The 13,333-nt window shown below is 32.8% G+C and overlaps 6 protein-coding genes and 1 non-coding gene across 7 annotated transcripts; 3 read left to right on the top strand and 4 right to left on the bottom strand.

Annotated features, from left to right (window-relative positions):
* Positions 1-113: 113 nt before the first annotated feature.
* On the bottom strand, positions 114-439 carry RO3G_06127 (uncharacterized protein; the record flags this gene model as incomplete). Its single annotated transcript, XM_067660717.1, has 2 exons — positions 114-222; positions 276-439. 2 exons carry the CDS (start codon positions 437-439, stop codon positions 114-116), a joined length of 273 nt encoding a protein of 90 aa, XP_067516818.1.
* A 624-nt stretch (positions 440-1,063) lies between these two features.
* RO3G_06126 (uncharacterized protein) lies at positions 1,064-1,165 on the bottom strand (the record flags this gene model as incomplete). Its single annotated transcript, XM_067660716.1, has 1 exon — positions 1,064-1,165. The coding sequence occupies one exon, from the start codon at positions 1,163-1,165 to the stop codon at positions 1,064-1,066; it is 102 nt and encodes a 33-aa protein (XP_067516817.1).
* Positions 1,166-1,995: 830 nt separating this feature from the next.
* Positions 1,996-2,477, bottom strand: RO3G_06125 (uncharacterized protein; the record flags this gene model as incomplete). Its single annotated transcript, XM_067660715.1, has 4 exons — positions 1,996-2,033; positions 2,092-2,140; positions 2,320-2,361; positions 2,412-2,477. The coding sequence occupies 4 exons, from the start codon at positions 2,475-2,477 to the stop codon at positions 1,996-1,998; spliced, it is 195 nt and encodes a 64-aa protein (XP_067516816.1).
* A 2,336-nt stretch (positions 2,478-4,813) lies between these two features.
* On the top strand, positions 4,814-4,886 carry RO3G_19066. The gene has a single exon. It is a non-coding gene; the product is annotated as a tRNA-Gln (tRNA).
* Positions 4,887-5,397: 511 nt separating this feature from the next.
* On the top strand, positions 5,398-5,921 carry RO3G_06124 (uncharacterized protein; the record flags this gene model as incomplete). The annotated part of the gene is made up of 2 exons (XM_067660714.1): positions 5,398-5,404; positions 5,770-5,921. 2 exons carry the CDS (start codon positions 5,398-5,400, stop codon positions 5,919-5,921), a joined length of 159 nt encoding a protein of 52 aa, XP_067516815.1.
* Positions 5,922-7,250: 1,329 nt separating this feature from the next.
* RO3G_06123 (uncharacterized protein) lies at positions 7,251-9,460 on the bottom strand (the record flags this gene model as incomplete). The annotated part of the gene is made up of 3 exons (XM_067660713.1): positions 7,251-8,758; positions 8,818-9,025; positions 9,104-9,460. The coding sequence occupies 3 exons, from the start codon at positions 9,458-9,460 to the stop codon at positions 7,251-7,253; spliced, it is 2,073 nt and encodes a 690-aa protein (XP_067516814.1).
* A 353-nt stretch (positions 9,461-9,813) lies between these two features.
* On the top strand, positions 9,814-11,641 carry RO3G_06122 (uncharacterized protein; the record flags this gene model as incomplete). Its single annotated transcript, XM_067660712.1, has 3 exons — positions 9,814-9,958; positions 10,091-10,536; positions 10,592-11,641. The coding sequence occupies 3 exons, from the start codon at positions 9,814-9,816 to the stop codon at positions 11,639-11,641; spliced, it is 1,641 nt and encodes a 546-aa protein (XP_067516813.1).
* Positions 11,642-13,333: the final 1,692 nt, after the last annotated feature.

Genomic DNA, 13,333 nt, shown 5'->3' with positions numbered 1-13,333 from the left:
TCTAATAGCTTAATAATCGATGGATGGTCTAATGTTCTCATAATTTGTGCTTCTTTCAAGACACTCGCTTTCTGTACAGAGAAATGTTAACTCCCTGTTATCATTTACATAAGCTAGCCAAATACCTGTTGAGTGTTTATTTCGGCCTTTCTAACGATTTTGATGGCCATTTTTTCGTTTGTTTCTAGTTTGATGGCTTCATACACTCTAGAAAATGCACCACTATACAGAGCATATGAGCTTGAGTTGAATTCGACATTGTTTTATTAACCTACTCTCCAAGTTTCGCTGTCAATCGATATGAATCAAGTTCTGGATAATTTGGCATAGTATTCTTTGCCTTATTTTCTTCTTCTACAATTCTAGCAGCTGTTTCATACTTTTGACCTCCAATATAGGAGTTCTTTATAAAATTCTTTATTTGACTGAAAACTGCCATTTGGTTTTTAATGAAGAGAAAGAAAAAGAAGAGAAAGAGAAAGAGAGATTGTTAAGTTGCCAAAAACAAAAGTTGAATGTCCGATCGTTTTATTAAATCCCAGATTGCAAAAATGTATGTTGGCTACAATTGATCTATTCATTTTTGCCATTTAATACATCATTTTTTCTTTTACGAGTGTGTCTTGTGAGCATGTTCTTTATAAATTGCCTGAGCTTAAAACAGTTTCTATTTTATGAATTTACAAAGGGTATAAATTGCAGGATATACAGGATTCATCACTTCAGGGTTCTTTCAAGGGTAACTTTGCAAAGGAAACCTTCTTTGAGTATCCACATTACCCTTCAAACTTACTCCTTTATAATTCATGATCATAGCTTTTATTCTTAAAACGTAACATGACACCAGGTGATTTCAAACACCTCGGCAATAACTATTCGGTTATAAATCCATTGGTTTTATGATTTTTTTTTATAATTTTACTGAATTCCCCCTTTATAGCCAATCGTCCTTTTCTTATCATTCGTTAGAAAACAATAAAGAAAAAAAAAGGGTAAATGGGGTCAATAAGGTACATTTATATTAGTACCAGTGTTTTATTTTTCTTCTTAAATGACACCACCTCTACATCTTCTTCACACGATGACGACGATGTTTATGACGATGATGCTGCCGACTGACTCCAGAGTCTTCTTCTTTAACTACTGTAGCAGGATATGTGACCATTCTATTTATAGACAAAAGTGGTCTATTACTTTGAACAGAATACGCTGATTTTATAGGAGACGGAATTCTACCAACATCCATTCCTGCTGAAGGTGGTAAACCCCTGACTGCACTAGACACGTGTATTGCTGGCGGTCGCACCGGTACAAAAGCTGTTGGAAGGTTTGCTTGGCTGATCTTAGAAAGACTCTCATTTGCTGTTTGATTAGCAGCAACAGAGGTTGCCTTCTAACACTAAACAGTTTTTGTAGAATGAAAAAGGAATAAATATTTTGTGTTTTACCATTCTTGAAACTGACGTGATGACAGATGATGCTGTTGGAATAGGATTGTAGTTTTGTTGTTGTTGTTGTATATTTGGTACGATTGTTTTTCTTTTTAATTTTTCATACATACTCTAATATAAATTATATGGCTTGTCAAGCAATATACTAAAGAAAAGATCGTTACTTGTAATTTCTGAAATTGCTTTGTCTTTTCTTCTAATTGTAAAGCTATTTGTTGACACTTTTTCTTTTCTAATTCCTTTTCCCTTAATGAAGCTACACGAGACTGGTTTAGAATACATGCTTTGGCTTGAACTTTGTTTTTCTTGTACTTGTCTGTTTCTCTTTCTCAACTTCAAAAAAAAAGAGAATATATATAAGATAAGGCACTCTAACCATTCTTCATCTTCACCTTTGATAATATGATTCAAGTCTCGGTTCATCATATTAAATTGCTCTTTCAAAGTATTGTATTTTTGTTCTATATTGCTTTGTAATATTGATTTGAAGCATAATTCTTGAGAAAGTTGATACTCATAAAATGCTATAGCTCTACCACTAATGTCAAGTATAACTTCGGGTTTTAAGCCAGCCAGCACAGACTATAAACAAAAATGTAAAAGGAAGATTCATCCTATTGGCAATCTTCTTTTTACTTACAGATTTGTATCGCTCTGTTGGATTTAACTGTGACAAAACGATGTCTCCACTATAAAAGAAGGATGAAAAAGTTTTACTTGTACTGATTATACAAAATATAAATTCATAGTTGCCTATCTGGTAAGGTTGTATTGCATGCAGGACAAACAAGGGCCTCAGTAAACATCCTGTTGGAGCATTCTAAACAAAAAATGTCTATGTTTATAGGTTTAATATAAGGTATTTAACTTGAATTTCTTTAATCGTACGTGAACATGATGTGACACATGCCTAAAATAATATCATCGTTAGAACACATAAATCGATTAATAATTATTTACTTGTGATTCTGTTGAAAGAGGCCTTCTACATTGCAATACGTTGCAATGTATATCTGATTCTGCCATTCTGTTTTGTATAAATTGAAAAAAGAAATATTAATGAAAAAAAAGACTAGCAAACCTATAAAATAAAAATTATATTCATTACTTGAAATTTGTGTTGTCATGCAGAGCTTTTTATACACGAAACTTTGAGTTGGCAACAAATATTTTAGTATATGCTGTGTTTTGTTTACGAAATAACAATAAAGAATAAGAGTTTAATAAGACCAAGGTATAAGACTATTTTACTTAATAATGTGTGATCAGAATTCATATGCCTTTTACAATGTAAATGTTGATATATATCATTTGTACTTATCTCTTTGTTAAATGTATATATAACTATGCAAGCCAATTCATAACTTCACATAAGCACTTGATCCATATCATTGGCCCATCTTAATAAGACTGTACATACGAAAAAAGTCTACTTATCCATAGAATCACATCGTTTAACAGACACTTGATTTTTATTCTCAGTTTATCTATGGAGTATCATATCAAAGAAAACTAATAATACTTTTAATTGCTATTTTTGAAAACATATACTGGCCGCAGTAATAACTAAGCTTATATTTGTATCTTTTTCTTTAAAAAAATGTCGCATACAAAAATACATACAGTACTAATGAACTTACAAGTTGAAAAAAAAATACTTGCTACGATTCCGTTAGTATGAATCTTAAAACCGTTTTAACAGGGTTTCTAAATAACAACACGAGCAAAGGATGTTTATGTTACTTATATGCTTCAAACCACTTGCAACCTCCCAATATTCCTTTTTACTAGGTCTAGACGGAGACAAACAGATTTAAACTCTTGCTTTTTTCCAGACTGTATTCTTGACACACGATTGTATACAGACAAGCTTTGTGTTGTGCTCCAACGATAATCATTGTACAGCAATCAAGCATTATTAACGATTAATGGTGTGAGTATATGGAAATGATGACTTATTAATATGTATATATATCTACCAAAATAGACTGGTAAATGAGGAGCAAGCGCTTATATTAAATCATGTAAAGATCTGCATAATAACATGTAGCGTTTAGCTCCCTGTATAATGCTTAGGGAGTTTTGCCATCTGCATAGTACATATATTAATATCTACACCGTGAAAAGTATATAAACTCTGGACTTATATTATTAAATAAAGTCATATATAATTTTGGGTCCTATTGAAATCTCCATTTTTATTTTTGTGAACAAAACATATTTCATCCATTGCTTTTTATATAAAATGCATGTAAAGGCCTGTGGCGATATCTTTGGAGGTAGGCTTCTTTGGTTTAGATGGCGCTTCTCTTTTGCGATTGTCAATATCAATTTTTATCCTTTTTAATGAGTGGTCTGTGTTGTAGAACAGTAACTGATTGTAGTTGACATTAATAAATACAAGTCTTAATACAAGATCATAATTAAAATAAAATATAAGTTTATTTAAATAAGATCATGCAGTCAATTCCAATTAAACATATTCTTTTAGAGTATGTATTGCATTCATGAGAGTTCTTTGATAAGAAGAAATATCAACTAAAATAACAAAATCCAATCCAATGTCATGAATATTGCTAATCTTTCACATAATTGAAGTAATACATAAAACAATGTTATTCAAATCAGTGAGAAATTCCCAAAATAAAAGATAATCTATGACAGACATACAAAAGTACAAATGAAAAGTTTTCATAATCATAATTATAGATGACACTTGCTAAAGCATCTGAAGATTAGAAGAACGCTCACAGTAGAAGACATCAAGTCACTCACTCAACAAGATATAAATACCTGCCTTCAATTAGAATCATTTTTACTTTAACTTAAATTGAAATAAAAATCAGTCCCAAAAAGTATTCAAACTGTTTCTTTATTTTTGTTTCAATCTCATCTTTTATTACCTTAACCATTATACAATAGTCTGGTGGGAGCAGTGGCAGGGACAAAGTGAAAATTTGGCTCGTTTGTCAAGATAGTGGTGGTGGTAGGGTTAGTGATATTGACTATATCCATACTGTACTTTAGCTTGCCGATTGGGTGACGATCAAGACCAACAGGTAGCAAGGGCGGAGAACGATCTGCGAGGGTGCGTTTATTGGCGGCAGAGGGCTCAGGGTCTGGGGAGACTTTATTGCTGTTGATATTCTTCTTCTGACTGTCTAAAGAAGTATTCTCTGGATTTCTCAACGGAATTTTGATTTTAGAAGGTGAGAGTCTTTGTTTTTTGTTTATCTTGGATGGATTGATCGAACTAATGATGGATTAATTAGCTTCCTGTAAACAGATGAACCCGGAAAATTATTTAGCCGGGAAATTATATAACAATCAAAAGTACAAAAAAATTGAAAAAAAACCGGAGAGGTCCTGTGATGTAATTGGTTAGCATATAAGACTCTGAATCTTATCATCCGAGTTCGAGTCTCGGCAGGACCTTCGATGTCGTTCAATCGAATAATTATTTCTTTTTGTTTTGAAATGTGTCACGATTGATCACAGAGAGTTTTCTTTATGGAATTTGAATGAAATACGGTGTGTCAAAGATTGTCCTTTTTTATTGTGACAAAGAAGTCAAAAAATGAAAAAAGTCAAAAAGAAAAAAAAAAAATTTAACAATATAAATATCCCAACTATTTAGATGAAGAAAAAGGACAGTACAGTTCTACTCACATTTTATTTTATATATTTTATTCAATAAACAGGCAACCTTCTCATAAAAGTTCCTTATCCCTTTTTTTTTTTTTACCTTTACCTTTATTTGATCTTAATTAAAAGATCTGGTGGTCACTACAGTACCTTACTCTAAAAATTTCAAGAAAAACTTCTCTAAAACACACAACCCAAACCAAACATACTACAAAATAACATTATTTAATCAAAATAGAGGTATTGCAACACACTGTAAAGATGCAACTATCATTTTTGACCCGAAGATACATAAAAATTAATGCAAGGTACAAAAGTTAGAAGGTGCATTAAAATCAAGGCATGCTTTAAATTTAAAGCATGTTATAAAGTTCATAAAAACAATTAATTCACTTACTTTTGATTATTTTTAAATAAATATTATTCAAAGCAAATCTCTTTTATTACTATTACTATTTTACTAAACACCAAGAACAAGTCAAGTCCCTTGAAGCCAGATATCTTCACTGTATCTAATTTAAAGCTCATATCAAGCTATTATTATCTTTATATCAAGACTGATCTACTTTAAAACAAGATCTGGTGGTCACTCCTATCAATAAAATACTCAAATATAACTACTTTATATTTAAAACTACTTTAAACTCTCTATAAATACACCAGGCCTAAATAGAAAACAAGCTATTACAACACGTAAAAGGAAAATTACAGACCTATGGTTATAGGAGAGATGCTATCTCAATAGCAAACGAAGCTATGCTAATAGCAAAGGAATTCAAGGACAAAAAAGAAAAGAAAACAAAAGAACAACCAAAAGCAGCATAAAAATATGAAAATCAAAAACATATAAATCTCAGTGTCTTTTTAAAAATATTTCAACCATTATTACATTACCTTACCTTTTTACGAATCAAAATAAGATTGGTCTACTTTACAAGGTCTGGTGGTTACTATATCAAACGAATCAAGCCAAATCTAATTCACATGAAGTCAATTATTATATCAATTACAACTCAAATCTCTGCTTATTTAAACCTTAACCTCATAAGCCCAACAATATTACATTATTGTAATAAAGAAGTTATAGAATGAAAAAGGTCAAGAAAAGGAAAGAAGTCAAAGAAATGAAAAATGTTGGAATCAAAAAATTATAGCATATATATATATATATCAACCATTCAGTCAAAGAAGAAAATCTTTAGTCAAGTTCTTTTATACTGTGACCTAGTAGCAAGTAAAGGAGTTACATGAACCATTTTGAGGAAGTCATCTATCACGCGAAGTCAATATGTGAAAAATGTCAGCAGAAGAAAAACTTCAGTATAAAAAAAATTTCAAAAAAAAAAAAATATGTATATATATCAGTCATTCAACCAAAGAGCAAAAGGATCAGTCAAGCTCTTTTATATCTTATACTTTACTCAACAAGCAGACCAACTTTACTAATAAAAATATCCTGATATCTTATTTTGCTTTTCCTTTATATTATTTTATCAAGAAACATTGTATTGATCTTACACGTAAGATTTGGAGGTCACTACTTATCAAGCATCCACTTAAAGTCTATATTAAACAACAGCCTACAAGGCAATCTTAACTTTAAATCAAGTTTTACAAGCAAACTTTACCCCAATTAACCCATAAACCTACAAGACGTCAGCAAATTAACACTATAGTCCATACATGTAGATTAATTTTGTTTACGGATAAAGAATGGATATAATGCGGATGGAAATGTAAGTTGTAATACGCTCTTCAAACAAATTGATCTGTTGTATCTTTCTTATGTTGTAAATTTAACGGTTTGGCACTGTCAGAATGACTGAGAGTACTGCTGATATCAAAATGTATCCTGAAATGTCAAGTCCAAAGGCAAGCAAATAATCACTGTATCCATTAAATTTTTAGTTATTATAAGCAAGTGAAAGAAAGCTTTTTCAAAATAATAATAATAATACTTTGTTAGAGACTTAAACTAGGGCTTGAATGACACTCCACAAAAGACTGGTCGCAATCACTTTTCTTAATGAAACAAGGGGGCTCTTAAATAATGATAAGCACAATTTCTTCTCCAGTCGTTATGATATCTTTATTTTGCACATATTAAGTTTGTTTTCTTATTAATTTGAAGGAATAAAAAAAATGAATGGTATCTTATGAAGGGGGTAATCCGCCAAGTTTAGCATAGCAGTTATCGCAAACACGTTGATGTTGAGAAGATAATACTTCCAATGATTCAAATGGTCCGCGTGGATCTTGAAGGATTTGAGAGGGTTGAAGATAAGCTCGGGACATAGAACATCGATCACAGTGAATTATACCACAGCATCTGCAGTGATGTCTTCGAAGTAAGAAACCAAATCGTCGTTTACAACCTCTGCATTCCTTAACTTCTGCATCCAATTCCCAAGTGTATTCTCTCGCTGTCATTTCTCTTTGAGGTGGATCAACCTCTACTTCTTCAATTCCATGACCAATCAAATCTACTTGACTAAGACTAGAGCTTTCCAACAAATTGTCTTGCCAGTTAACAATGATCGCGGTCTCTCTGGACCATGGATTTGAATCCAAGTCAGCTGTGCCAGTAGCAGCAGCAGCACCAGTCGTGGTTGTGCTAGTTGTTGTTGTTGATGTAGATACTGTTGTTGTTGCAGCAGTAGCTGTTGCTACAGTTGCTATTGTGTTATTCATCGTATTATTTGAGTTTCTCTTGTTTGTAAAGTCCAGTGCTCGGGCAAGCTCTGAATTTTGCTGCTGGAGTAAAGGAGAAATGGGTGTTGAGACAGTTGGGGCAAGTTCAGCAATCTGTTTGCTGAATCGATCAATTTGTAAAGTATAAGAAGTGAGGAGTGTAGTAGCTTGGTGTATTCTGTATTGATTTCCGTCATTTTTTATGCCTGCACGAAGTACTTGAACAGCTTCCTCCAACGCACGTAATTCAATTGTAAGCTGCTGAACTTGACTGGTTGTGTCGATTGAAATTGTTGAATCCAGTTTGGAATTTTGTACAATGTCTTCAGCTTTACTTAGATAATCGTCTTGCTCATCATGCATAACATTGCCCAAATGATTTCCTTTTAATAAATCCATTCTACGTTTCATCACTCGAATCCACTTTCGACGTCTTACCCATCCATATCCACTTGAGGGTGCTACTGATGTCCAACTTTCATCTGCTTCATCAAATGATCGAGCATATTGCCAACCTGAATTAGAATCCATACGTGGATCACTGAAATCAATTTGCCAATCAGTGAGCCAAAACCAATCTGAAGTGCCATGATCATTTTGAGGTAAATGGACTTCATCTTTTGTACATGGCTCATTAGAAGGATAGAGAGACCAGGGACCATGTCGAGTGAGTGTATTGGGTGAAAAGTAAGGTTTGGATAAAATACCCAACATAGAAGATGATTTTTCATTTTCATAGATAATAATCATGACAGTAACATGATAATCAAGTAATTGATACAAATCTGTATGTTGCATCTCCCACCACAGTTTTCCTGCTTTATAAAGCAAATCACAAATATAGGATTCCCCAGCAGCCGCACCCACATCATAAGCAGCTTCACCAAAGCTATTTTTTATCAGAGGATTTGCATGTGCTTCTTCTAAAAGGTATTTCACAATGCTCACATAACCCTTTGAAGCGGCGTTGACTAAAGAAAAAGATGAGTAAAAGATTAAAAGTCAGTGTATTCCTCCTCTTCTTTTTTACTAAGTGGGGTGTGTCCCATTTTGCTCTTTACGTCAACACGTGCATCATGTTCGATGAGTAAACGTGCAATAGGCAAATATCCTCTAGCACATGCATTATGTAACGCGGTCCAACCATCTTTATCTTTTGAGTGAACATTGGCATTTTTTGATAAAAGATATTTCACAACTTGAAGGTGTCCATTATAAGCAGCTTTTAATAAAGCTGTCTGTTCAAAAGAGAGAGAGAGAGAGAGAGAGAGAGACAGTAAGAGTCAACAATTTCCTTTTATGATTAATTATCATACCTCGCCTTCTCTATCTTTTGCATCTATCGTAGCTGAATAGTCATCAACAAGATATTGAGCAGTTTCTAAATGACCTCTTGAAGCAGCAAAATGTAAAGGAGTTAATCCAGTTGAGGGATGAGGCTCATTGGCAGCCTTTTGAGGAGCAGGTAAAAGAGGCAATATTTGTTTTAACAAACTCAAATTACCCAAAGTAGCAATAGAGTGAAGTGTGTTATTTGAAGAAACAGGTTTTTGTATCTTTGTGTGAGTGAGAGTGATGGGTAGCTTTATATATTTATTGTGTGCATTTCCATAATACTTGTGTTTTTGACCTGGAACAGGAGGCGTACAAAACTCTAGGATATCGACTCCCATTATGTTTTGTTTAAAAAAAAAGAAAAAAGAACAAGTTTCGTAGTTTGAAATTAAAAATAAATAAAAATTAAATAAACTTCACCCCTTCTCCTTTTTCATCAAAAATCCATTTTTCTTTTTTTTCTCTCTCTCTCTATTCAATGATAGACCAAATAGGAGATTTATTATCAAAAGAATATGAAGACTTGACTTTTGAAGAAATAGCAACAAGAATAGCCGAAAATAAACGACAAATAAATAAACTACTCAATTTAAATGACACAAATGAGGAAGAAGTACAAGATTCCTCAAATAACTGGACACTATTATTTCAACGTGCAACTTCCACTGGAGACATCTCTAAATTAAAAGAAATGCTGTCAAATCAAGAAATAAGATCTCACATTGATATTAATGCAGGAGATATGCCGCCATTAATTTATGCAGCATGTTTTGGAAAAATTCAAGTCATCGAACTCTTACTCGAAGCAGGCGCAGATATCAATATTCAAGATAGTCGTAAGCCGTTTATTAAATTAGGAAAAGAGAAAATGAAGAACAGATAAACTTATTGTTCCTTTTCAGTTGGATGGTCTGCTTTAATGTGGGCAACTAATAATAATCATTTATCACTTGCCCAATTATTATTAGATCGTGGTGCATCTCCGCAAATGAGATCGATGAATGGAAAATCTGTATTTAACTTTGTTGACTCAAGCAGCTTAAAAGTGACGGAGGATCCAAGAGATAGTACATCTTCTAGTGTGTCAAGCTTATTTCTTAAAACGAGTACCTGTTCATCTTCAAGTGAACACGAGTTTGATTCGCACGGTTTAACGGAGAATATAATTGGGTTTCAGTGGGATACGTGCGCTTACGATGAAATGCTTGTGTTTAAAGAGGATGATTTAGATTTTATACTAGATTTAATTATCACTCATTTTCAATTGCCCTTATCTAACTCGGAAGACATGTATATACCTGCTAATGTGATATTTCTGGCTGCGAGATATGCCTATCATTTCTCAACTTTAGAACAATTAGAAGAATTGTTAACTGGTTCATTTAGCAGAATTCGCAATATGATAAGTCTACAAGTGCGTACGTGTGTATTACACTCTTTGCACATATAAAGCTTATCAGTTAATATAGGACCAGAAAATTCATCTGTTGGCCTTCTGGATGAGCAATTTGACTCAATTGTTATTCTATCTTAAAAAGGATACAGAACTTGTGTTTGCTACAATAGAGCAGCAGCTTAACCTATCAGAACTAATGTCTGAACTATTTTCAGCCATCTCAAAGGACATAGAAAAAAGAATATTGCAAATCATTCACCCAGCCATGCTTGAACATGAAACTATACCCGGTATAGACCAAGTTCAGTTTGCTGATAGTTGGCAGCGATTTTTCTTTCGTAAAAATACTAGATTATCCATCATACAACCTGCATCAAACACAATTTCACCTCAATCTATCACACAGTTACTTTCTTCTATTTTGCACATATTACAGTCTTATCAAATTCACTCATCTATCATCACACAATTATTTTCTCAACTTTTTCATTTTATATCTTGCGAAGTATTCAATCGTATCATCACCAACAAAAAGTATTTGTGCAGAACAAAGGCAATACAAATACGCATGAATTTTTCTCAGGTGGAAGATTGGATCTTAATGCATGATTTCCCTACAACCATTTCCAACTGTTTGACTCCTATTACACAATTATTACAGCTCTTGCAATGTTTGACTCAGTTGGAGGACTTGCTTGATTTCATTCAGGCCACACAAAAATTTGATACACTCAACATGTCCCAAATCAGGCGCTGTGCGCTTTCTTACAGATATGAGGTCAACGAAAGACGGATACCTGATGAAATACAAAAGTATACAATACAATGTGTACAGGATACTGTAAAACAACAATCAATTCATGTACCAAGAGCAAGTATAAGTAGCGGAAGAGCGAGCACAAGTAGCGGGAGACCAAGCATGACTTTTTTCTCCAGAAACACGCACTTGACGTCCATCCCTGAACAATTGGATGGAGAGGAAAACAGTGAAACAAAATGTACAAAGTTCAAGTTGTCGTTTACTGTACCTACCTTAACACAAATAATACGTGAGCATCAGACATTACCTAGCATATCCCAAGAATGGATGAATAGATTAGATAGATCACAACCAGAATCATAGAATATATCTTTACAAAATACAAGTGTACATATATGCAATTCACTACATCAATCATTGATGCTAGAGACATACTTTTTTCTTTCAGATATATATTGTAAAGCTCATTAAAAAAAAGACTTGTCTTTGTCTAACAAGTCATTGTTTCCCGCAGAAGTTACTGATCTTTCGCTTATTTTTTTTTAACACCATTGTTCTTTGCAATACACAATTGCTGCAGAATTAATCTATTCTCGATTGGAAGAGGAGTGGTAAATTATTTAACTATACTAAACTGGTTCCCAACGTTGCATAGCTTTTTTAAAGTGCTGAATGTACTTAACCAAGCTAATTGTATCATAATCATTAGGACATGGATATGTACCAGTCCTTACATTTTAGTTAAGCTATTTAAATCCTGCACAGGAATAAAATCGCCGATAAGGTTTTGTTAAAAAATTATTATGAAAGCTAAAGAAAAACAAATCAGTATGAGCAATGGTTTTTTATGAGCACACTGACCCCAAAAAAGAGTTGCATTTGTATATAGTCAAATGATCTTTGCAAAAATTTCAAGGCACTTCTTGAGCAAGCAGCTTCTTTGTCTAAAGACGCTTTAAATAGTGAAGAGATGTTGTAATTATACCTGAATTAATATTGATTACTATTTATTGTTTGTAATAAAGTCACTGAGCACACTTTTTTCTTAAAGAAAGTACCGTAAATCTACCTAATAGGTGCACAGGCGATTTGTACAAAGATAAAATATTCAGTATGAAAAAAATATATACAGTTTGCATCTATTTTGTTCGGGAAATTTTATCTCGTTGTCTGTTATTTGTTGGAAGTGTTCAAATCAACTTTTTTTTTGGTTCAATCAATGGCTTATTTCCTTGATACTGCAAGCTTTTCTGAGACTTATTTTTTTATTTCCATAATGAAAAACTTTATAGAATTTCCTCTTATCTATAAACTGTAATCGGCTATCCATCCCCCAGAAGGTAATCAAGATGAAAATCGATACTTGTTTTTTCGTCAATTCGTCATTTATCCAAAAGATTTAACATAAAGTGCTGTAGCAAGGATTTGAGAGCTTTATCTAAAAGCTCAGATTCCGATAGACATTGTGTATTTGAGAGTTTTTTACCCAAATATATATCTTTACTATCAGAATTGTTTAATAACAAAGGTCAGTGATTGAAAGTTTTTGCTTATACTTACATTTCTTTAACAAATAAAAGTAGTCCTTTATTAGGACAAGCAGAACTCTCCAATGTTCCTCTGTTTAAAATAAACCTGTTGATAGCTTAAAAATAGATATCAGTAAATATTCATTTCAAGATATATATAAAATTTTACTTAGTTTTTATCATTCTTATTCAATGAAGTTTTCTGCAGCCTTGTTCCTCAAGTTATCATTTGTGGTATTGGTAGTGTGTATTCGATTCAAAGTGAAATAAAATATAGAGAGAATTGATAATCGATGAGTCTCTTGAACTTCCTTATTGGATAAAGACAGAAGAAGAAGCCTATTGAGCCCAAACTGCATCTCATTTTATGAAACTGATAACGAAAAAACCAGAGTTGAACTAATGTTATTTATATATAGTGGTGCCTATATAGCATGTTGTATTTCATTGAGTATTTCCCCATGGCCTTGCTTTACGTCCTCAATTGCAAGAGAGAACGTTGCTTTAATTTTTATATATGGGTAAC

This window comes from Rhizopus delemar, genomic scaffold (genome assembly GCF_000149305.1).
Source record: "Rhizopus delemar RA 99-880 supercont3.4 genomic scaffold, whole genome shotgun sequence".
Classification (NCBI taxonomy): domain Eukaryota; kingdom Fungi; phylum Mucoromycota; class Mucoromycetes; order Mucorales; family Rhizopodaceae; genus Rhizopus; species Rhizopus delemar.
Note: the sequence above shows the minus strand (reverse complement) of the source record. Positions and strands in the feature narration are given on the sequence as shown.